Genomic DNA, 27,221 nt, shown 5'->3' with positions numbered 1-27,221 from the left:
AAGTGAATTTTCATTTTCTTCTACACCAGAAAAATGCTTAATTACAGTTTTTCTACCACTGAAGTCTTCCAAAAGACATTCAAAATAGCTTAAGGGCTTAATTTTTAAATGCTCATGTTTTGTTTCAAAGTGTTGCTGTAAAAGAGACAGTTTCATAGAATTTTGTGACAGGACTTCAGAGCAAACAATACACTGTGGATTTGCTTCTACTAAATTTCCTGTCCATGTAAAGCCAAATTGTAAATATGATTCATGATATTTATATTCTTTAATTTTTTTTATCACTTGATTGCTTAACATTTAATGTTCTGTTAGTTACTGCTGAATCCACCTCTTTACTCACACGGGATGATGACGTAGTCGTAGATGTAGAAGCAATTGGCTCCAGCTTCATGTTACTTTTCTTCTTAGTTATCTATTTATCCATGCTTCAAGGCACTTTAGAAACACGTTCATTTAATTTCACAGTAAACTGAAGACTAAAAATAACTTTAAGCACAGCAAGTGAAATAAATCACAACAACAACTCTTGGAATGGATGTTTTGACTAGGCGATCAGCTATTTGGGTAGGTTCGGCTCTCAGGTAGGGAATGGGGGGGATTGACAAACGCGTATAGATATGAAGTACACTGCGCTGTATATATGAAGTGCACTGCACTTTTGTCATTCAGTTCTCAGAAATTAATCAGTATCAGTGTTGCCAAAATTTTATCACATATCCCTAAGGGTTACGTGCACACAACATTGAGAACCCCTAGCATAAGCCATGGATGATGCCTATTTTTTTACACTGGGTGGTGATGAGATGTGGTGTGTAGGTGACGACCTGTGTTTGTGGCTTCCTATAGACTGAAAACTTGAGTGTGTTTTGTTCATATACCTCAACTAGTGTATCCAAAAATGGTAAAGACCTGTTTTTATTCTAATTCAACAGTGAACTTACTTCAAGGATGAATGTCGTAAGATAGATGACGAAATCTTCTAATTGGATAATAGTACAAGACCATATGATAAAAATATTGTCAACATAACTAGTTGAGAAAATAAAAAAAAGTTTCTTTGTGATATATATATATATATATATATATATATTTTTTTTTTTTTGTGGAAAAATACCAGATAACATATTCAAATTCATATTCCTCAAATGTCCTATCTCTACAGAAGCCAATGCCAAAATATCATAAAAAGCACGAAACGCATGCTTTTTGCTAGTAAAGGCTGGGTCAATGTAGACACTGTATCCCTTCACTTCATAATTAAGTTCATTTACAGAATGAAACTCTTTATGACTAAATCTTAATTCAGTATTTAGATGATCAATCCTATCCAAAACAAGACCAATCTCAAACTCTGAAATTAGTCATAAAACTTAACATTTATTCAACAGGTTTCAGTACATCGCCACACGCACACACACACACCAAGTTGCATCTTCACACAGCTCATTCTAATAATTCACAAAAGTGAATAACGAAGTCATGTCAGAGATAAAAGCCCATTGTGATCAAGGCAGTTCAGAAAAGTTCAATTTAAATACCAGGAGAAATGATGGAATTACCAGAAGAAAAACTTAAGTGCTTAGAAAGTTTGAGACAACTCTAGGCAACATTATAGCTTTCTAACAAATGTACATGTCAGATGAGTGCTTCAATTCCTAAAGGAATGTTATCGACTGGAGAAAAATTCTAGTAGTAGGCTCACAGTTACAGAAGCTGATATTATTTGAACATATAATATCAGCTTCTGTACATTGTAATTACAGATTTACTGATGGTCTCATGAAAGGTTCTTGTAGAAAAGTAGTAAAGAACAGTTGACAAAAGAAAAAAAAAATAGTTAAATCTTGTTTGAGACCTAAATGACAGAAAAGGAAATTAATCTCAGACATTGAAATTTTTCTGGAAAATCTGAAAAAGGGAAGAACTAATATTTACAGATTTCATCATGGGGCATTGTTGGCATTGCTAACATCATATTCCAACATAAAAATGCACATAAACTAGCATGGTAAACTCATGACACACAAAACAAGGTAAGTAAGCTGCAGATGCAAACATACAAATCATACTTGGAAAAATGTCAAGTAGCTTGGCAAGAAAAAAAAACTAATGCATGCAGAAAAGCTTTGTTACAAAGAGAAAAATAAGAACTGATTGGTGACCATGCAATAAAGACAGAGGACAATTAGAGGAGTGAATGGCCTTGAGAGAATTAAATTAAAAAGATATTAAAATTGAATTTGCATTATTAATATTTCAAAATGTATAAGCAGAGCTCATCTGAAGTACTAATATAGAATAACCGACATTTAAAAAATCTGATACTGAACTCAAGATTTTCAACATTAGAAACACACCCATTCGCAAACTGAAATGGCTGGAAAGGGATCTAATTTGCCAACATTTGGCAAGAGGATAGCATCTCCACTTTCCAATAATTTGTGGAATTTAAATCCCACTGTGGAAATTGATGCTTGTGAATGTTTTCAGAGAGAGAGCTGATGAATTTCAGCATCCACTGTGAGATCAAACCCCTACTTATTGGATGCCTGAAAAGTCTGATTCTCAACTATAGTTTTCATATAGTGTGACTCTTAATCCATGCTGTAGGTGAGTTATGAGCATTTTAGAAGACTGAAATATAAGAGATACTTAAATCAGCAACCAGACAAATAATAAAAAAGCACTGATTGCTAACTAGTTATGAAGTCTAAATTGTGTTAAGACTGTTATGACATCTAGTACACTTCATGGGTTATACACCAGAAGTGACGATAATGATAGAAACAGAGACTTAATCCTGAGCAGAATAAACTTGTTACTTAAAGCAAATGAAATTTTTTCCGAGTTTGATTTTTTCAAAGCTAAAAAATTGTTTCTATTATATATATATATATATATATATTTATTTATTTATTACAATATATATAATTGCTAATCTTCAATTACTATTATTTTTAGATATGATGACCAAACCAAACTACAGCTATTAAAAGATAGCAATTATGTCATTCAAAATAAGCATAATAAAGACTGAATGGAAATTTATTAGGAAACACCTACTCAGTAACTAGCAGCATATCTTTAATTCTCAGGATAGTCTCAATTTGCTAGGGCATGGATTCAATGAGGCACCAGAGGTGTACTGATGCTGGCAGAATCAAATGCATTGTGCAATAGCTTCAGATACCAGATTTCTCTGAACAGCCCATTCTATCATCATTCCCAACTGCTTAAATGAGTTTGGATTCAGTGACAGCCCAGTGAAACACAAGTAGTTACCTCATGTTCATGAAGCTATTTCAAAACAATCTGTGCTTTGTGATAGGAATTACTATTCTAGAATTATTACCAGAGGAATCAATTGCAAGCATGAAGGGATGCCCACAAAATTTGAGATACAATTCCTGAGAAGGGGATAAAAAAGAAATCACAAAGTTCTTGGATAGTAATTCAGCATATGCTCACAGAGAATACAGAAAACATTGTAAGAAAGTTCAAGTTATAAGGAAAAGTAGCTAAAAAGCCAAAAACGTTTTGGAAAGAATATGGAAGATTGATTGCTTGACTGATTTGTGGTTTTATGATGTAAGGACAGCAAGGGTCATACTGTGCCATGAAAGAGGTTAAGGCAGTCACAGGGTATTAATAAATAAATGAACAGTTATAAGAAGATAAATTAGCAAAGAAGATAAAATGCCTCTGCTTTTCAAAAAATATACCTCTGCCATACATAATTTTTAATGATTAAAAACGTGATAAATTACTATTATATATATTACTATATATATAATAACTAATCTTCAATTACTATTATTTTTAGATATGATGGCCAAAACAAACTACAGTATAATAAGATAACAATTCAGCTTACACAACAGCTAGAAACATAGATAAAAAAATTATCAACAATTCCCCAACTGGCTTTGTAAGAATGAAATGCAATAAACTAACCTCATGTTGGAGGTTTAATGGAATATTTACAGCACTAGGAAAGGATTAAAAACTAATTTTAATGCTTCCAATATTTTGTCTCAGTCAATGAGACATCTTCGGGGATTACAAATAACTCTTGTATCACACACTCAATACAACACAATACTAAGTGAAACACATGGGTGACTCTAAAGCCCAATCTAAGTGGTGCACCCTCTTTGTAGGTGGCCTAGGATGCAAAGTGGGACGACTGATAATTAATGTTTCCCAAGTTTTGGGAAGTTTTATGCAACCGTATTTATTTAAATTCAGTTGATTTCTGAGTGCTGCCACAGATCCTAAAAACAGTCTTTCTTTTTTTGAATTTACTATGGTGAAGCATGGTGGTTTTTCTGCACCTCTAAATGCACTATCTTTAAAAAACTAGCGAACCTGTGTGCACTATAGATTGAGAATCACCACGACTTGCTAGAAGAAATGATGTATATTAACTATGATCTTGCCTGTGTTCCTTACCTTAATTCTCAAACTACTTAAATTTCTTTTATAATGCAGTTGTTAATCAAATGAATTTTTCTAATTGACTAATGTGAGAATTGGTAACCTGTATATCATAGACAGGCTTAAAGTAAACTTAAAGTCTCTTTACTAGCAGTGGGAACAGGGAATAAGATTTAGTAGGATTAACAGTGAGATATATCTTAAGCAGATTAAAGTTAAATTAAGAGTAGAGCAACATAGAGTTAGCTATGTTACTAAACTTAATTTATTAACATAGTAACTTTAAGTTACTATGTTACTCCCAGCACTTTATGTTACTAAAGTAACATAAGGTGCTGGGAGTGTGTATAAAGTTAATAATGACACGGTTGAAGATACAAGACAATCAGGAAGAAAAAATTTACAATGACACAGTCTACAACCATAAAATGTTACATTACCATTCTCCACTTTCATCGAACCACAAAAGAACTAGAGCAGCCACTGGCTAACATCAATGTACTATCCCACTTCAAACACACCGAACTAACTTCTCATCAGCTTCCTTCATTCCATTCGCCTCTATTCTTTGGAGCAATCTCCCCCATACTGTTTTTCCCACTGAGTACAACCTTCCACTCTTTAAGAAACATATCAACAGGCTACATTTTTCTCCTTCATAACTTGCCCATGCATGGCACTGTAGTGTTATAGGTCTTGTGACCTTTCATGTGTGGGATCAACATAAAAATATATGTATTTATTTATATATATATCAGTGGAGTTGTGTTCCCGTTTAGGTTGGGTGTACTATTGTGTGGCTTAAGCAACCCATGCTATAATATTCACATCAATTTGACCATATGATTGCATTTTAATTGATGTATGAAAGTTTTAAGAGTGCATCACACATCAGTACTCATCTTAATTTGTCGAATGCAATTAATTGTAGGATAACTTTGAATACTTTAATTTATCAATTAATATAATTTTAAATTTAGAAAACATAAAAGTCAAATGAACAATAGCTATGCTTCACATGTGCCATTTATGTGAGAAGCACAAAGGGTTTATGCTCCGTGGTGAGATTAGATTATCATAAGCAAATCCTAGAGTGAGACACGGATAATTTGAATAATTCTGATACAATTTTTAAATACAGCTATATAATACACGCAAAAATCAGAAAAAGTAATCACTTTGGAAATAATATTTTTCCGGATTGAACCAAAGAAATGCTGAAATAACTCATTGTACTTATTTATACACTAGTTCCAATCTCCTTCAACTATCATACAATCCACAAACTCTGCCAGTAATATGGGCAAAAAAAGTTATAAATTATTTATAGAAAATTACTTGTCCATATCGGTGTCATAAACACATTCAGTTCACACTTTGTGCACGAAAAACAGATGAAACTCAGAAAACAAAAATTAGTAAATCACGAAAAATTACATTTAATTGGATTGGGTGACACAATAACCAATCACAACCATTGATGTCTAGGTGGTACTGTCTCAACGCACACCCTGCCTCGCCTTCTGGGTGGTTTAAAACCAATGGAATGCTAAGAATTTGACCTGCTGTGCCCCCGTCCATCTGTTCAAAAGAATCAAGGGTGTCTCAATTTGTGACCGCACACTATCAAAGCAAATGCGATGCGATATTTATGTGTCGAAAAGTGTCCTTTTTATGAAACATTAGTATATTATGTTTACTTTTCAGAATCACATGAAGCCAGGAAACAATTAGGCAAGTTTTTAACAGAAATAAATGCAAAAGTATGATATTGGTAAAATTGCATCCGTGGGTGTCAACTGCACACCAAGCACATCCTGAATATGTCTCTGATATAATATATATAATATAAAAACAAGGTATTAGTAAATAGTTATAAAAGAAATGAGTAAATAAAATGTATGAACATGGTTTAGTATCTACATATAAACAACTTTATAATAAAATGTGTTTGAATAAATTAATTTTTGTAAAAATTTAAAAGCATCATGCAATTTGTCCAACTCTGATAACATCTGCCCAAGTGTATAGGTTTCAGCAAGATAAATAAAAATGTCATTCCTCTCTCATGTGAAGTGCCAGCACTACCAGAATATGATTAATGGTGAGAGAAGTATTGCATTTCTCACGCGAGTCATCAGCCCTCAGTAAATAAGAATATGTAAAATGACACTCCCATTGCTTAATTTCATGTTCAATCTCATGCAATTCATTTGTCAGTTTGCAGAGCAACATCTGTTATCATGCTCTTTATCTGTGTTGAGGCATAAGTGCTGTGAAGAATTCATGTTGGAGGTTGAATGGAATATTATCAGCACTGAGAAAGCATTAAAACTAATTTTAATACTTCCAATATTTCATCTCCGTCACAGAAACATTTTCAAGGATTACAAAAAACTTTTTGTAACAAAACACACACACAAATACAATACAATAGTGAGTGAAACTAAAGTTCTATCTAGGTGGCGCCCTCTATGGGCATTTGCAGGTGGCCTAGGATGTAAAGAGGGATCTCTGATAATTAATATTTCCCAAATTTTGGGAAGTTTAATGCAACTGTATTTGTTTAAATTAGGTTGATTCTTGAGTACAGATGCAAAGAATAGTCTTTCTTTTTTGAATTTACTATGGTGGAGCATGTTGTTTTTTTTTCAGGAGATCCTGTGGGTTGTATCCAAAACATGGTCTGCAAGGCCAGATTGACCATAATCGCGATTGAGATGTATGACTTGTGTTCTTCTAACCGGATGGTTGCTGATCTGCCTGTCTGTCTGAAGTAAGCCAGTTTACAGGCACAAGGTACTCTATATACTCTCCCCCACCCCCTTGCTGAGGGGGTGGGGGAGAGTTTGTGAATGTATCTGCATGTATGAGTAGGTTTTCTATATAGAAGTTTCTTTCTCTGTAGGCTCTACAGAGAAAGAAACCTTTCTTTCTCTGTAGAGCCCACAATCTTTGTTCCAGTGAAACTGCTGTTTCAACTGAACTCAAACACATACGCAGCATCTTCCTTTCCAATGGCTACAGTGACTACAGAATTAAAAAATTAATCAAGTCCTTCCCCATTCCCAGACCATCTTTTCAGAAGGACTTCAGAAATGCCATCACCATACCTTACATCCATGGTACATCAGAAAAAAGAGCCAGATCATTAAAAAAGTACAACCTCCATACAGCTTTTAAGTCCCACCGTAAACTTGCTACCCTTATCTGTTCCACCAAAGACCAGCTGCCTCCTCTCTCAGTGCCTGGAGTATATAGAGTACCTTGTGCCTGTAAACTGGCTTACTTCGGACAGACAGGCAGATCAGCAACCATCCGGTTAGAAGAACACAAGTCATACATCTGCAATCACGATTATGGTCAGTCTGGCCTTGCAGACCATGTTTTGGGTACAACCCACAGGATCTCCTGGAAAAAAAAGAAAGACTGTTCTTTGAACCTGCATCTGCACTCAGGAATCAACCTAATTTAACACATTCACTGCCACGCTCCTCGGGCATAGTTTGTTACCGCACGCCAAGCACTTTCACTTCTTCAAGGTCGGTACGAGTAATCTCGCAGCCGGCTTATCAGACAGAATTTTGTTTCATACGCCAACTATGAGTAATCTCGTAGTGAATAAACTAAAATAAAAATAAATAAACGACGGGAAACACCTTATTATTGTCCTGTGTGCCAGGAAAACACACCATTGTGTGTGGAAAATTGTTTTAAAGTGCACTATTCGTAATTTGATTTACAAATTACGGGTTATACTATGGGTTAACTCGTGCTTGGCATAGGAGGTCGGTAATCGACATACGAGTATATTCATAGTTGGCTTGTGAGGCTCATATATAATATACTATACTTTTGTTGAAATTATTTTCCTTCTACCAAGCTCAGAGGCATGCTCTCCGATTTACTCACAAGCCAAGGGTCCAAATTAAGGTACTTATACTGCGGGTTAACTCGTGTTTGGCATAGGAGGTCGGTAATCGACATACGAGTATATTCGTAATTGGCTTGTGAGGGCTCATATACCAGCTACGAGTATACTCATAGTTGGCAGCGAACGTGTTAAACAAATATGGTTGCATTAAACTTCCCAAAATTTGGGAAATATTAATTATCAGAGATCTCTCTTTACATCCTAGGCCACCTGCAAATGCCCATAAAGGATTCACTACCAAGATAGGACTTTATTTTCACTCACTATTGTATTATATTTGTGTGTGTGTTGTTACAAAAAGTTTTTTTGTAATCTCTGAAGATGTCTCTGTGATGGAGATGAAATACTGGAAGTATTAAAATTAGTTTTAATGCTTTCTCAGTGCTGATAATATTCCATTAAACCTCCAACATGAATCATGCTCTTTACTAGCACATCAGGCACAGGTGGCAGAGCTGGGTATTCACTGGTATTCCACCCATTGATATTGCTCTGAGTAGTTTTTTGGAATGTTGTTGACACAATGTTTTTACAAGGATATCACCAGAACAAAGTTTCTTAACTTGTTTAAGTTAAGGGATATTACATCCCATATCGTTTCTTAGCCGAATAAGAAACTCAAAGAGTTTCATGCCGAATATAGTAGAAACTATATAAAGTTTGGCGATTCCAAGCGTAAGCAAATACCTGGATACTGCAGCAACTGACCCTAAATATCAAGAATAGTGATCGGAGCTTGCTCCACCTTAGACATGAGTTGCCTCAGCTTGCACTACCTTCAGGGTCAGTTGCTGCAGTATCCAGGTATTTGCTTATGCTTGGAATCGCCAAACTTTATATAGTTTCTACTATATTCGGCATGAAACTCTTTGAGTTTCTTATTCGGCTAAGAAACGATATGGGATGTAATATCCCTCAACTTAAACAAGTCATATGTCGCCGAATTGAAGCCTTTGGCTCTTCATATATCTAATAGTTTCTTAACTATTTTGGCTGCCAGTCCTTCTAAACCCTTATGAAGAAAGAAGGGTGACATTTTCCCTATTGATTTTTCACCCGTTGCATGGATGATTAGAAAAATTTGTACATTTATACTGGCATTGCATCTTTTGTTTCTTGCTTCTGTTAGCAAGTGTATCAATGGTATCTTTACTTGGTTGGGACTTTGTTAGAGGCCTCCTGAAACAACTGTGGATGAGGAATTCATGCATGAGTAGCTTTTTGTTCAGTGTATGAGCTCTCCACCCACCACAGAGCCACACATGGATGCCCACTCACCAGCAAGCAATGACTGCGCTTGGGAGTGGGATGCTATATGAGCACCACATCAAGTTGGTTCCTGTCCATGGACCACGGAGAAGAGGACTTACTGCAGCACACTTAAACCGTGCAGGCAAGTTCATTAGCCAATTTATCCTGTCTGAGCCATCCAGGGCTGCCAGTCTTGCCAAAGCATTGGCCCAAGTAGTGCAAGACTACCAGGATCTCCCTTTCTGGAGCTAACAAGTGCCACTATCTCGTGGTTGCTAACACAATATTTGTAATGTCCATGGGTTGCACTACACAGCAAACATAGTGGCAAGGCATTGGATCCCAGTGATGGTAGTCTGGAAGATAAGATAATAAAAAAGACTCAGGAGAATTAGAGCGAAGAATACATGAAGAAAAGTAAAGGAAAAGGGCAAGCACCCATTACTGGGAGGTCCCCTCCACCATGAATAGGTGCCTCACATAGAAGGGGGAATGGAAGATAACTATCACAAAGATGTAATCTTTTAGAAGCTATTAATAAACCTAAGAAATTGAAGGAAAAGAAAAAAATTAATAAAGATTAAAAAGTGATAAAAAAAGTAATTAAATGAAATAGAAAGTAATAGAAAAATGGTTGAAAAATATCTGGAAAGATGGGACATGATACCAAAATATGGTGATAAAAATTTTACAGTGGTTTGCTGCATAATTCAGAAGTTTTGCTCAGATGGCAAAATCTCAGATGGACAGAGTTCTCAATGTACCAATCGATAATGATAAATAAATAAATAAATATGTGTGTGTATGTGTTCCTGAGCTTCTACTCAGTTGTAATAGTACATTTTAAAGAATAAATATTTAATGACTTAAACCGAGATAAAATATGAAGTTTTAATAAAAATGATACAACTAGTTTCAGCCTTTTACAGCCTTCTTCAGGTATCCACTAAAGGTAGAACACAGTAATAAAAATTAAAGTTACAAAAAACTGAGAATTACAGGCAAAAAATGCAATACATAATTGACACAAAAACGTTGTATTTTTCAAGTTGTTCTATCTAACGTGCTATTGTTTGTTTGTTACACACAGAGAGAGATAGAGAGAGAGAGAGAGAGAGAGAGATTAAACAATATGAGCATTATAGAAAATTTTCACCAGTAAGCATTTCAGGAAAGACTTATGTAAAGTTATTTGAGAAAAGGCACAAGTTATTTAAGAATAATCACAGAAGCAAAAATTTGTGAAGAACTGGGTTTAGCTCAAATAATTCCCTATTTTACCAAAATTAGATTTTTATTTTAAAACAAAATCAAATGATGGGTGTGTATATATATATATATCAGATAATCAGCTAAGTTAACACCTTTTTCATTCCCATATAGAGAGCATGCGAGGCCGTTTTAGCCCCTATCTAAGTTTTGGAGACTGAGTGGGCAGTTCAATCTCCACTGGTAGCCAATCAGAGATAGCTGGCCCAAGGCTATCACTACTTTAATCGGCACACAGTGAAGAGACAGCTAACAAGTGCCACTATCTCGTGGTTGCTAACACAATATTTGTAATGTCTGAAAATAATGCGAGTTTTATGGTCAATTTTTATTGAGTTTACGGGACAAAAAACCAGAGTTTCCAAGAGAAAAATCCTGTTTGCCCGTGCCAGAGATCGATTACCTCAATTGGAAAAAGACTTAGATAATGTTCCTCTAGTTGATGACTAGATTTGAACCAAAGTCTTTCTTCATGAGGTCACGCGCCATGGAGTGCAAGCACCACTTCCACTGAACTACACAGGCTCCTTATATATTAGATAATTTTATTACGTTATTGTTATTATTTTTAATAATAATTTTATTGTATATAATTATATATATATATATATATGTGTGTTTTTTTTTTTTTTTTTTTTTGTGAATCCCACCAATGCAACATTGTAAACTTGTATGCTACCTCCATGGGCAAGCTAAGGGATTAGGTGATCCAAGACACCTTCTCTAGAAACCAGACCTGAAACTTTTTTTAAGCTGCTTCAGATAACACCACCACTTGAAGTAGCTTGAAAAAAAAGCAATGTAATAGTATCCGAGGTGTTGAACTTCACTGCAAACATCCATGTCTGAAATGGGATTTGAACTCAGTTGACTGCAGAGCAAAAATGTTATCCACTTAGCCAACAATGAATATAATTAATGATCTCTATTTAAGCAATGTTCATTTTAACAAAGTTTATAATACTGATGCAAGGGAAAAACTGCTCAAAAACACTAAATCTGCATATCGTAAAAACCCCTCATATGTAAGCTACAAATTGACAGAATCAAAAGATATACAGGATGATATTTCGATGTTAAATCAAATATAAGGTATGGATTGTATGCTAGTACAACAAAACACCAAGAAAAAGCAGTTCAAAATGTTATAATATGGTGTAAATGATATATTATGCAGAGCAACGCATACAGCCTACTGATTGTTGATTAATTTTAATGGAATAGATGAGAACACAGACTGATAAGAAAATAACTATTTTTTAACTTATTGCTGATATTTCGCTGGTATTCCATCCCACATCTTCAGAGCACAAAAACAGTTTGTCAGTATGCGAAACAACAACAATCTGGTATAATTGTAACGTACAACACAAAATTCTGCCTACCTAAAAAGCATTTTAGAAAACCATACTTTAAAAAGTTCAGATATAATGGTTCAACTCACTATTCACAAATGTACCGTTAATTGAAACCCTTGATTTACTAAAGTCACACTTTCCCCCTGACATATTTGAACTTTTTAAATTCACAGTATATGCAGGATATTTTACATCTCATCTATCTTACTTTTTCCCTCTTTTACCTTGTGGTGTTGAGGGTTAATTAATCATTGGACCTCAAACCGTTCACAGGATAAGGTGGTCAGCCCTATGCCCCAGTGTATCCTATGTCCATAGTGTTGAGTTCTCAAGGCCAGTTTCCCTGCTTTGTGGGATGAAAAACCCTACTGTCCACGCCCAAGACCGGCTAACTTGACTATGGCTGAGGAAGATCCTTCAGCTCCTCACATCACTGATGGGAATCGAACCTAAGACACTCCTTCCCCCAGACATATGGTTGACAAGTGTACAACCACTAGGCTAATCGTGCGGATGTTAAATAAAATCAATAAAATTACATACAATATGTAAAAAAAATTATTTTTATAATGATGGCCACTTAGAGCGCTTTTGCGATATGGTTGAAAACAAAATTAGTGAATTAATTGATGGGGAAATAGATTTAAATGAGGAGGAACTGGTACAATTAATAGATGACGTTGAACCAAATGGCGGGGAAAGTTCTGCCGAAGATTCTGATTGCGATGAATCCATTAAAGAATTCAGTTTAAAGAAATTAGCAGAAGGATTGAACTTGGCAAGAAAGTTATTTTATAATGATCTCTCAATGGAGTGCTCAGGAAAATTCACGAGACAATTGGATATTTATTTAGTTCCATATTACAAACTTAATAAAAAATTGCAGCATAGTGGTAAGCAAGGTCTTATTACTGACTTCTTGATAACTAAACTGGCCGAAGTATGCAATGAGAATTATACTGATGATGTCCAAGAGATTTCGAGTGATGACGATGTCTGGCCACTCGTAAATAAAGAGCATATACGAAATGTGCATAAGTACAATGAAGTTTACATACAATTTATATTTTTTTTATAAATACTATGTATTTATTTCATAGTTTATATGGTTTCTTAACTTACATGAATTAAATAAAAAATATATTTTTGTTGGATATGTCATTGTTTATATAATCTAAAAAAAATGATTTCAGAACATAACCCTACTTTTTCTATGTGATCTGAGTTTCGCATAATATGATTTATATAATGCGGCATTTCTATGGAACCTAACATCTGCATTATACGAGGGTTACCTGTATTTTATATTTGATGCAAAGACCATTTACTTCATTCCTAACAATACCTGTTGGCTATCAGTACCACTGCGATCTGGAAATGCTTCTCTTAATTCTTCCAGAGCTTGAGATGGATCGACATATTTCCTCTTTGTTCCTACCATTAAAGAAAACAGTTTTCGCAATTCTCGCATGAAGAGAAGATTTTGCTTTTCTGATGTGAGTTGATTCTATATTCTGTATGAACAAAGGCTGATACTGAACTGGGATTTACTAACAAATCAGGTTATTTTACATGGAAAGAGAAAATATACAATTAGATGGGATAGCAATGGGCTCCCCCTTAGCTAACTTCTACACAGAACACCTGGAAAAGCTAGCTATCAACATAGCCACTCTCAAAGCAGTGCTTTGGCTATGCTGCTGGATATTTGGCCACATGGCCCAGACACATTGGATACATTCTTAGTGCAGTTAAATAGCCAACACCAAAAAATTCACTTTACAATGGAACTGATAGTTAATGACTGTCTCCTCTTCCTGGATGCATTTCCAAATGGTTTCTTATAATTTTTGGTTTATAGAAAACCCACACATACAGGGAGATTTTTGCATAAACAATCACGCCATCACCCATCTCAACAGTATGGTATCCTAAAAACACTAACCCACAGAGCTTGAGCAATTTGTTCCAACGACAATGCTCTCACTGCTGAACTTACGCACTTACGTCACAACTTCTTAGCCAATGGCTATAATCCCCATAAGATAGACAAAATACTAAATGCTCCCCAGAAATCCCCCCCCCCCACTGTCTATCACAGAAGACTACAGCAAAATTGTTACCATCCCATACATTTTTACATTCCACGTACAGAAATATCAGCTATGCACCACATTAAAACCGTATGTCAAAATGGCAACTCTCATCAGTTCATTCACCCAAGGACAGAATCTCTTCTTTATCATATCCAGGAGTCTATGAAGTACCCTGTTCATCTGATTGAGCCTACCATGGACAGACAGGAAGAACTGTGGACATCTGCCTCAGTGAACATAAAAAATACATCTGGCACTATCGCTATGGCAAGGTGGATCTAGCAGACCATGCCTTGGATACCCCTGCACACAGGCTCAATTGAAAAAAAAAACAACAAAAGTTGTTATAAGTCAGGGCAATTTTCTTCGATCAACAGAAGCTTTGAAACATACTCCAACCCTCAATAACTATGACTATATAAATTTGCCATAGATTTGGAAGTCATCTTAAGTTAACAGTCATCTTAAGATCTAATTAATACTTGATTTTTTCCTCCCTCAACATAGATAGCACCTAATTAGGTGATATCTATGTAGAGGAATTTCTACATGTTTGACACAGCCTACTGAATTGCAAGTCTGTAGTTATAACTGAAGGATATACAAGAAATGTTGTGCCTTCATGGCTTGTTAACAAAACTGAATTATTGATGTAACATGTTTGGTGTGCATTTAAAAAACAGGCATCAACTGAAGAACAGGTGAGATTTATCTGATGCAGTTATTAGTGCCTAAGAAAATAAAAATATGAGATCTGAAAATATTAGAGTACTGACAAATAACAGATTAATCTGGAAAAAACTTCTTAATAGCAAGCTAGGACTAATGTAAATTTAATGATGTGGTATTACTGTAGTATTCTGTATCTCTTTAAAGTACACAGAAATCTGATGGCAAGCTAAAGCTGATGGTGTGTGTGTGTGCGCGCATGCATGTGTTTCTTTTGGAGATGCTATAATCACAGTGTAAGGACTATTTTGAGGGCGATTTAATTACGTTTATAAAATCCAAGTCATTCAGTAACAACAAGTCAGCGTGCATAATAGCAAATGAGAAATGATATGTGTAATATTAGAAAAGTAATTTTTTTAGTTTTCAAGCTAAAACATCTACTCTGTAGATTAACAATGAACTATATGTAACTTACTCTTCTTTCAGAAGGCGAGAGGGACGAAGATGATGTGAAGAATCTAGTTTGAATGCTTCTTCTAACCATTCCAACAATTTATGACTAAATTCACTGACATCCTGAAAGAAACATTCAAATTATATTATTTTGGTGAAAATATATGCTGCCATGTTTGACCACCAATTTTTAGAAGATCAGGCTTCTAATTCACACAAAAAAAAGTAGAAATTAAGATGGGTGTGTATCAAAAAATAGCAGGCTTCTTTTTTCAAAATCTGATGTAAAATTAACATTATGACCAAGATATTCAGACTATCCAGAATTCTACAATCATCAAAAAGTAATAAAAATACTTTAAATTAAGATCTTCACACTGCACATACAAGTTAACACTGAGTGTGTATGCAATGTTGCATATTCTATGAAATAGCATAAATTTTGTTGCAATCTTAAATGTTCCTGTCCTGTAATTATTGAAATATTCACAGGAAAAGTTAAGGATATGAGGCCATTTAACAGGATTTCTTTTACAATTCCTTTGATTAGGCAATGTTTCAATTAACTAGTTACTATTCACATACCAAACAGTGAGGTGGTACTCCATCTTGATGAAGGAAGAAACTCGTTTATGATGTGACAGGAAAATCATAAGATATGGATAACATTTCATTTATTATATTTACAGTAGGGGCGCCTAGGCCCCCCCTCGGCACCTACGGCGCACAACCCGCTGAGTTCCAGACTGGTAGGCCGGTTCTCCTTGAATTCTGATGATCGAATTTTGAAGACGACACTCAAGGTAGCCCCTGAGTTTCAAAACTCAGCAAAAAACGTCACATACAAATGTGACATAAAAAGGCTTATCATTTTATATATATATATATATGGTAGTTCATGGTTCTACAAACTGTGACACTAAGAATTTTTTAAGATGCTTTTGGATAATTTTGCAAGTGGCTTGTTACCAAGAAAAAATTCTTGTCAGCCAAAGAACAGATTTTTGTCAGCTAACAATACTATTAAAATGCAGAATGACTTCATATCTGAACATAATGTCAACTGGATGGTTTAACTAGTAAAATGCCATTTCAAAAATCTACTTCTTACTGAATTCAATACTCCTGAAATGTTTGATACATTTTCTTTTTTTTTTTTTTTTTAAATTCATCCATCAACAACAGAACTAGTCCACAATTTCCTCATTTGAGTGGAGACAGTGAATACTATCTCCACTCTCTGCAACCAATATGCATGAGTTCGAATCTCACTGTGGCAAGGATGTTTGTCAGATGTGACAATTTTCATCATCCAGTGTGAGACAAAGTTTATTTCTGTTTATATTTTTATGTGAATTTAACCATGAAAGAGTATAAATTGACAGTATCTTGGTACTGTTGGTGGACAAAATGTTAGATAATCTGGAAACCAAGCTCCAGAACATAGAACATTTTCAAGCCATTTCACAGGTACATTAAATAAAGAGGATGCTGACAAGATCCTTTCCACTAAATGGGGAAAAAATTCAATCCTCTTGTTAACCATCATCAATTATCTGATGTTCCTATAATAAAAATTTTTTATGCAGTAGATAAAGCATTACATGATGTTTCCTCAAATATGGTAAGCCTCCTTTGTTTTCAAATCACACAAATTATTTACAATCTTAATCACAAATGAAGACTCTTTCTCTCTAAAGAGAAACACTAATTTTGTTGTCATTAAGGCTGATAAAGGGACAGCATTAGTAGTTCAAGAACGGAATAAATATTACAGAAACTAACATTAATACTACAAAAAACTAAATACTCACTAAGAGTGTCTCTTACTGTCTTGCTGGGATGAGGAAACCAAAAAGAAACTTAAAATCTATCATGAACATCTTCCTCAACTGTGTACATTTCCTAAGATTCACAAAGCAAATATTCAGTTACATCCTGTCATAGACTGCATTGGTTCTCCTTGCTACAAAATTGCAAAAACCTTTCTAAATTAAATTATTTTCAGTTTTCATGGGACTGATATGACATATGACATAATCTGCACAACATCACACATGCAAAAGGGTGACTGTGAAATTCTCCACAGATGTAACAAGTGGATACAGTGTCCCTGTCCAGTCTTAAATGTGTTTACCAGGCTCCAGAGATGTCGAGATAGATTGAATCTTGGAGGTTTGATAGTTGAATTTGCAATTAAGTACAGGTAACCTTCGTATAACGCGGTACTTATACAACGCAGTTTCGATATAACACGGTCTACAATTTCTAGTAACCCTTTATTATTTTTTTCATATTTTTCACCGCGGGACTTAAAAATCAAATTTTATCTTTGTTAAATTTGTGTCTGCCAGTATCATGCAAGTAGTTATAAGTATCGAATTTAGTTTTATTGCATCACTGAATAAGGTACTGTACAGAGGCTTTTGCAGTCTGTGTCATTCTCAACAAATAGTCAGAGACAGATGGAATAAAACAGCGCTAAATAATAAATCACATGTCCCCTCTCACAGAAACTATGCTGTATAGACTTGAGCAAAACCATATGTTGCACCGAAACACAGTATCTAACTAAAAACTATTGTCCAATTTTTCAATTATGAAATAAGTGTTTGTTTTATTGCATTTGAAATTCTCGATGTTCATTATGACAGATCACAAAGGCTAACTTAAAAGACTACCAAGAATTGAAACATGCCATATAATGAACGTGTGAGTTTGCCTGCCACCTCAAATGCAAACAAGAAGCCATAAAATTCACCCAAGGGTTGAAAATTTTTGTGTGAGTTGAGCTAGTCGGTAATGAGAAGTTCCATTGGAACGATAAATGACACCCTGTTGTGAATGTGTTAAAACTTATAGTGAATGTTGTTATGACAGTTTCAGATGTTATGGAATTCAACTGAAGAGAATTAGCATTTCAACTCAACACTTGTCGGTTGCTTTTGTCTTTGGGTCGTGCGATCTTTTGTTAATACCGCACCAATCATATGCACGTCTTTATAGCTGCTGTCTTTTGCAAAACAAAATTCAGCTCATACGTATTGTAACAATTAAAAAAAAAACTTGAATAATTTATAAGCATATAAAAGGATATCACCTGTAAATCGTTGACATGCCAGCAAAATTCTCAGACGTGCCACCTCTGGCACAGGTGCCATAGGTTCGCCATCTAGGGTTTACTCTATAAAGTGTTATTGTTGAAAATTGTCTTCGTTTTCTGCCAGGAAAAACGCATTTAAAATCATAATGTGTTAATCTCAAGCTGAGCAGTTTATTTTCTGGTGAGTTACATACATATGAGAATATGAGAATTATACAAACGATAACCACAAGATTTCAAGTGGCGATGACCTCCGGCCACTTAAAGAACATCTATGAAATGTTATTTCTGAAGATAGTGATGACGATTAAAATATACGCTTTATTTTATTGTGTCTAAAACATTCATGCATTATGTGCAATGAAATTTATGTACACTTTGTAATTTTTATAATTTTATACTACGTATTTGTCTCATAGTTTATGTTTTCTTAACTTACATGAATTACCTGAATTAAATAAAAATATTGTTTTTGTTCAATGTCATTGTTGTTTATATAATTTAGAAAAAAAAAACGATTTCGGAACCTAACCCTACTTTTTCTATGTGATCTAAGTCTCGTATAACAAGATTTATATAACGTGGCATTTCTATGGAACCTAACATCCGCGTTATACGAGGGTTACTTGTACTTGTTTGTAGTTCATTCCAGGTCTTCACCCCACTCCTGATGACCATCATCATCTGGTATATCCACAAACCAGATGGGAGATCTGGAAGTAAGGGGATGCTGGAGGTGGAGGAATATCTTGAAGTATAGGAAAGTACATGTGATTTCTGATTTTATTTATTTATTTGATGGTAGCCTCTTCTCTTCTGAAGCATGGAGCAGTGATGTGGGAAAGAATGGGTAACCATGGGAGAGGAGTAGATCTCAAGGTACCAGAGATGGTTTTCATTGTTATGTTAAGCTGTGCGTCCACAAGAGGCATGTGGTGACTTTAGCTCCAAACTGGTGAATAATACTCTGCAACTGAGAAGAACAAAGCCAGGGCTGCTGTTCTAAAAGTTGAGACATTACAACCCCCAAGTTGTGCTTGTGAGCTTGTTTATGACCTAGAAGATATATTTAACTTAATTTTTTTTCCAAATGTTTGCAGTATGTTAGACAACAGTCATGTGTGACACCAAAGTAACACCAGTTACATTCATGGATTACAGCCCTGTTGCAGAAGTGATCAAGATGGCAAGTGATCTGTGAAATGTTCCCTATGAGGACAGATTGAAGGTTTGTGGATTGCAAAAGTTGGTTGTTAGGCAAAAAGCTTCAGCACTTGCTAACAAACACTTACCTAACAAGTGTTTGTTAGCAAGGGCAAGAGGAGCAGATTTTTCACTTGGAGAGTGGTGAATGAATGGAATGAGTTGCCTGAGTCACTTGTATTTTGTTAATGGTTTCAAGTTGAGGTACGATAGATATTGTTGAAAGTTTGGATCTTCCATGATGAGTCTCAGGACTCCATGGAATGTGCAATTATAATAAATGGTCACACCACAATATCTGCTGTCCTCTCTTTTACAATAATCAGGAAACAGGTTGTTTCCTAACCATTCAGTTCATATGCTGTAAGGTTAACAACTCACTTTGGTCATAACATTGGTTTCTAATATATTCTGAAACATTCTATTTTACTTCCTCTAAATGTTTTGGTTTCTATGAAAGCATACATTACAATTTGGGACATGCCTGCTCAACATACAAACAGAACACACAAGATAAACTTCCATGTACTGCCCAATGGGCAAGAACGAGATGATTTGTTCCTATTCACTTCAAATGTGCTAAGAAGTCTAATCATAATACAGTCAACTGATCGTATAGTAATAAAAAGAGTTGGAGAGACATTTAACTCCAATGATATTTTAAGAAAACTCACTTCCAATGTAAAAATGTTCCTTTCATTTCTGCAGGGAGGAAATAATAAATTTTACAATGGATTTGTTATATAATTTAAGAAGACAAGTCTGGAAGTTGAATCCTAGATGAATGGAAAAGGGAAATTGTTGTATTAATTTTACTGTATAAAAAATGGCAATAAAAGTGAACATAAAATTATACAGGATTATCCCTAATGATCATCCAATGTACAACAAGTAGCTAGTAATAATATAAACTTTTCATTCATACAGGATATCATAGTATCCTGTATGCCCCTCTATGACAGATATAAAGAATTTGGTGATGATAATTTATCTTAGCCTTTTCTTTTCTTTAGTATTATCACCAAGCTCCTTATATGTACCATAAAGTATACAGGATATTATGACAATACTATATAAATAATTTACATTATTACTAGCTTCTTATCAACGATTTTCCTCCAAATTAATCTTTTATTTATCAGGACCCTAATATTGTTGGACCTTATATTTTGGTCTTCTAAAGCACTTTTAACTGCATCAATTAACCAAAATTGATGGTCTTCTTGGTTAATTGATAAAGTGCTGGGGATCTTTTTCCTATCAACCTGGAATAAACACACCTATTTTGCTAACCTTTCCTCTTTCATTCTGTTTAAGTGACCTTATCACCTGAGATTAGCTCAGCTCACAAATTCTTGAATGCTAACAATGTCAGCTTCCTTCTTAATATTTCATTTTTAATATGATTCTATCATTCATGCCATTTGTTCACTCTGCTAATTACTCTTATACCTATGGTCATCAGTCTTTGATCGATTTTATTTCTAATCCAGCTTTCAGATCCACAAGCTAAAATGGTTTGAACAAACTTGGTCTTGTATACAGCTAGATTAGTGATTTGATTAATTTCTCCTAATCCATGTAAATGTATTCACTTGACTATAATACCAATTCTGCTCTCTATTTCCATATTTAATTTGATATCATCACTACAAAATTAGGCCTAAATTATAACTGAAATGTTTTCTATTTTCTATACCAAGGTTTCCCAATTTTTGTTTTCCGTGGCTCGGTTATTTTAATACTTCATCTTCGTGACCTACTAAAATTTTTATGGCCAATAGGTAAAATAAAACAGATTTGAATGTTCATAGAGTTTTCATTTATTATTATTATAATAAAGAAGCATTCACTTTTACAAAAATATAAAGAAATTAAACTAAAGCCAAGTAATTTATTAATGAGAAGTGTGATGCTGTTGTTTGTTAACTAGAAACTTCAGGTTTGGAGGAAAAGGTGATAACTTTATTCTTAAATCCGGTTCGACTTCCAATTGGTTTCTATATTTATTTTTTAGAAAAAACAGTGTTGAAAAGCCTGTTTCACAAGTATAGGTTGTGACAAAAGACATTAGAAATTTTATTGCTTTTTCTGCTAAAACTGGGTACTCCTGACGGTAAGACAGCCAAAAATCAATCAGTCGTATTGTGTTGAAGATGTCTTTGAGTGCCGTATCACACAACAGTTCAATTATAGATTCAATATCTGAATCCGGCAATTCTGTCTCAGATTCTGTGTTCACTGCAAAAGGGTTCCTTATCCATGCTTTGTTGCTGTTGAGTGGGGAGAAATATTCCTTCAGACTTGCCTGCAATCATAGCATATGTTCCTTGAAATGGCAACGCGGAAGCGGATGGAGCACGTTTTTCGTCTCTATTAATTAAATTATTGATTCATTAGTCCTGATTAAATGCTATTTACTTGTATTTTAGTTTCGTAAAAAAAAAAAAAAAATGAGACACCTAGGTTTTCGAGAGTTTTTTAGGCGACCCGGCATTTCGCTTTCATGACCTGGTGCCGGTTTGTGACCCACCATTTGGGAAACGCTGTTCTATACGTTCCTTATTCAGATGCAGCCAACTTTCCTGTCTATTATTAGTCAATCTTTTTATTGCTGATTTTCATATGAAATTTGTTACAGCAGTTATTCAATTTACTTATGAAATCCTGCTGAGATTTAAAATGCTAATTTTGATATCTGGCCTAATTCCACTTTCCTTTATAATGTGACCAATATAGATGATGAAAATAGGATTAACCACTCAATAATAAGTGGTATCTGGTTTCTAAGAAGCCAAGTTACTTGGCCATGACAAGACATTAAGTCTTATACAAAAGGGAAGATGAGATTGGAGAGATGATGAATAATAACAGACAGCAAGCATTAATCCATCTTTCTGCATTAATTAATTCTCAATTTTGACTTATAACCCAAATATAGACTATGCATTATTCAATATAATGTTCAATTTACACCATATAACTGTAGTGTTTTGAACAGCTTTTCTCTTGGTGCATTGTCATATGTCTTTTCCAGATCTACAAACCTTAAATACAGATCCATGTTATATTGCCATGATTTCTCAACTATTTGTCATAAACTAAAAATCTGATCTTGACATTTGGCATGAACCTAGCATATTCTTCTCCAAGTTTCCCTTCCACAATTTTTCTTAGCCTCTTCTCAAGTCTAATTCTCACACTGTTTCATTTCCCTTTTTGTATAAATGGGTACTATGAGTATGCTAATCCAAACATCTGTAATTTAACCTTCTAACCAGACCTTCTAAATTAATGCAGCTACTATAAAAATTTAATACCTTAATATTTGAGCACTTCTGGTTGGCTACCTCTACTTCAGCTACTTTTAAACCACATTTCAGGTTTCTGATGACCTTTTCTACCTAAGTATTGATATGTACTCCTGATGGCATTTTCTACCAATATGCTATCAATTTAATTTAGCAATTTAGCAATCTACAAAAATAATCACTCCAGTCAGCTAGAATCTTTTACCTTCTGTTTTCATGTCATCTCTATCATCCGATTTCTTTTACAGAAGCATTTTCAATAGCCTCCTGAACATTTTGTCACTTAGAGTACATGCTGACTTACTTGCTATGAATTTTCAAGAGTTCTCTTCTTTTCCACGACTGCCACTTTAACTTCCTGATTCCAGTATGGAGTACTGATTTTTCTATCCCTGTGGGCAACTTCATCACATGTCTCTCTCTCTCATTGGCTGACTCGGTCAATGTTTTCTTTAGTCTGCCATCGAGTCTCTAAAGTTTGATTATTGTTTTTACATTTCTTCACTTTTCCTTCAATACTATTTGTATATATAAGTCCATAGTTAACCTTGGAAAACTTTTTTTTTTGAAACAGCATAAAGATATTACTATCAACAGTAATATTCAATGAGACTTATTTTATTTATTGTGTTTTCTCTCCATGTTAATTCATGCACATCCTATGTTGGAACATGCATTAATAATGACTGATCCATTTCCTGAAGAAATCCAGTTTCTATGTGGTATTCCTTTTCTCCTCTGCTGTTTAGATTGCTAACAAGTACTAAATTTTTGTTTGGTACCTGTTTCAGATTCCCCATTCTGATAAAGAAAAATCATTCAAGATAAAAACTGATGATAAAAATGCCACGTTCAAGTCAGAGTTGTCAAAAATTAACTTTTTTTTTTTTTTAAACTATATACAACGAATTTGGAAATTAAAGTATTCAAAGAAATAGATCTGATTTGATCAAAATACTAAAACTATATGTGTAAACAGCACATTATGAAAATAACATATAGTTTATATTAAAATTGATATTCAATATTTAGCTAGGAAGGATTTACAGGAAAACACTATTTCATGTTCAATTAAGTGTTAGGATTATTTATGCAAAATATTTGTTAAGGAAAATATTATACCTAATGTTGCAAGAGAGAGAATATTAGACTGGTCTTTAGTCCAAGGAATGTAAAGCTCACCTGATGTACACCGGCACTAATGCTCTACAGGTTTTGGTTACAACAACCTCTTAGGTGGAAGATTATATATAAAGGCTAACTTATAAATTTGCCAAAAAGTTAATATAACGAATTAACATAATAATTAACTATCAACTAATATAATGAATTTAGAATGAAAATTATCAGAAAAAGAAATTATAAAAACACGTTTGGAAAAATCAAAAACATCAACTACTTTCTCAGAACAAGCCTACTGAACAAGTAATATGTTTTAGCTACTTGAGTGCAAATTTTAATGAGGAAGGAAAATGAAATATGAAAAGCGATGATCAGATAAACAAGACTAATGTAACAAGGCATCAGCTGAATAAATTTATATGAAACTTGATAAATCAGATAAAATACAAAATAAGCAATAAGATGGTTTCACACTATTATTCATATATGGATCCAAGAATTTACAAACAGAACAGTAGATAAAGACTGCAGACTATGTGAATGAAAGTTTTGAGGAAAATTTGGAAAGTGAACAGTTGACATAAATGGCAAAACCATATTAAAAATGAGGATATTAGAAATTACGATAAAGAGCTAAGAGGTTCTTTATCGTAATTTACGGGATTTACTATCCCCCTTAACTTAGATATTAGAAATTATTAAAACTTTTTGCTTCAGACACTTTTTTTCAAAAAGTGTCTAAAGTTTTTAAATGTACAGATTAAGAGTAAAATAATCCAGAAAGAAAGGAAAACATTAATAGCTGTAAAAACCTAATCTATGAAACACACACACACACACACACACACACACACACACACACACACACACACACACACACACACACACACACACACACACACACACACACACTATTGCTGATTTAGTGATTAAGAAAAACATTAACAGAAACAGGGAGGGAGGTCTGCCACAATAGTTCAATACCACTCATAATAAAATTTAATGAAACAAATACAGCACAAAGAGAAATAAATAAACAGCAGGTTTAATCATTTCAATATCTCAATTTCAGTCACAGACAACTTCAAGAATACAATGTTAAAATTGTATTAACACACGAAGTAGAAGAAAACATATTACTAAAAGTCCTGAAGGGTATCCTCTATGGGTGTTGTTTGCTAGCTTTAGCTGTTGGGCAGGAGGCCTGAAGATGTCTCTGTGACAGACATGAAATATTGAAATAATTAAATCTTCTGTTTAATTTTTTTCTTCTGTTTAATTTTTTTTTTTTTTTGTGCTGTATTTGTTCAATTAAATTTTATTATGGGTGTACACCAGCACACAAGACTAAATACATGTTTAGTCTAATAAGAGTTCACAGTAATCAATGACTGATCAAGAAACTGTAGGAACAATATCAAGAGACTCAAAGGATGCTGTAAAAAAGAATGGAACTAAAAATTAAAGATGCCAAGAAATTATATGTCTTGTTGGTTTCATCCTTTATCCGAGTGTAATCAAACAAAGATTGCATATAAATCACTTCAAGACTGAGCTACTTGTATATAGCGGCTAATGACTTCACATCAATTGCCTTAGTATCCCATATGCAACACACATATCCTTACAGACATGTATAATGCTTTGCATAATGGGAAGAGGTCTCATCAGTGGGAGCCAGACCCAGAAGTGATACCAAGGTTGAAGTAATGCAGAAGTCATATTTCCATATACAAGCAGTCAAAAGCTGCCACACCTTATTACTAAAATACTCTGGATTAGAGATAGATGTCAAAAGCTTTTTTCACTTGCTATACATTAAAGATGCCAAGAAATGATATTCTTGGTTTCTTCTTTTATCCAAGTGTAAGCAAACAAAGTTTGCACATGAAGTCATATTACTATGTACAAGTATCCTGACTGGGATACTTGTACATAGAAGCTTCACAGGAATTGCCTTAGTATCCCTCAAGTAGCCTAGTCGTAAAGCGACTTCATGTGCAAGCTTTATTTGCTTATGCTTGGATAAAAGAAGAAACCAAGAATATAATTTCTTGACACCTTTAATTTATAATATAGGGGGGGGAAGGGAACCAAAACAAACAACTCATTACAGTATTTGTTATAAAGTTGTACTTACTGACTCATTTGCAAATGCAGCTCTCCTTAGGAGTAATCTGTGAAGCACTGCAATTATAAATGAGTCAGTAAGTAGATTGCATAAGAGAAATGGTGTGTGGGTGGGGGGGGGGTGACTGAATGAAGGATTTGTACTTGCAAGATGAGTTACACTCACATGGATTTTGTGTCAGGTGTTTAGAAAATTGTTGGATGAAAGAACGAATGGGAACTGCCGTGGACACTAACTTTGTCTGGATGGTTACATAAAAGCACCGATATGTGCATTAAATGGAGTGGTAGAAATTGTGAGTATAATGATATACAGAGAGAGAGAAAATGACAGCTAGCTAACCCCAAGAAATTCAGGCCCAGTTTTGTTAAGAAAGAAATGTGCAAATGGGAGGTAGGGGAAGGAAATTCAACTTATCAGCTGTCATGGATGTACACTAATGCCAGAAGCATCAGGAATAAAAGTAAGGCATTCTTAGCACTGGTAGATAGAGCAAAACCAAAAATTATAGGCATTAGAGAGACCTGGCTGACAGAGGAAGATACCGTTACAAGAATACTGTTATAATGTGATGGTGGTTATTTTATGAGTAATACAGGAAATGGGTTCGAGACTGTCTGGAGTGAAGAGTCCATTGTATATCTGCTTAGTGATATTAACTAAACAGATATACAATGGAGGGAGGAAAAAGCATGCAAAACAAGAAAAAATGAATTTTTATAGAATTACTCAGGGGTAATTAATGCCTTAAGCAGCATATGATAGAAGGGACTTGATTAAGGGACACTGGATCTAGTTAAGACAGCTGAAAGTCTGTCTATAAATTAGATAACCATTATGCCTCCAATTGGTGAGAGTGCAATCAGATCATGCATAGA

The 27,221-nt window shown here is 34.4% G+C and overlaps 1 protein-coding gene across 1 annotated transcript in view; it reads right to left on the bottom strand.

The window, feature by feature from the left end:
• The window catches only part of LOC150093978 (ubiquitin carboxyl-terminal hydrolase 25-like), a 551,531-nt gene that overhangs the window by 286,944 nt on the left and 237,366 nt on the right, over positions 1-27,221 (bottom strand). The window contains exon 8 of the mRNA XM_090413163.1: positions 15,496-15,596. Coding sequence (XP_090269289.1) covers positions 15,496-15,596 — 101 coding nt within the window. The remainder of the gene's footprint in view (positions 1-15,495; positions 15,597-27,221) is intronic.

This window comes from Typopeltis vanoorti, chromosome 23 (genome assembly GCF_054136105.1).
Source record: "Typopeltis vanoorti isolate ZY-2024b chromosome 23, IOZ_Tvanoo_1.0, whole genome shotgun sequence".
NCBI lineage: Eukaryota > Metazoa > Arthropoda > Arachnida > Uropygi > Thelyphonidae > Typopeltis > Typopeltis vanoorti.
Note: the sequence above shows the minus strand (reverse complement) of the source record. Positions and strands in the feature narration are given on the sequence as shown.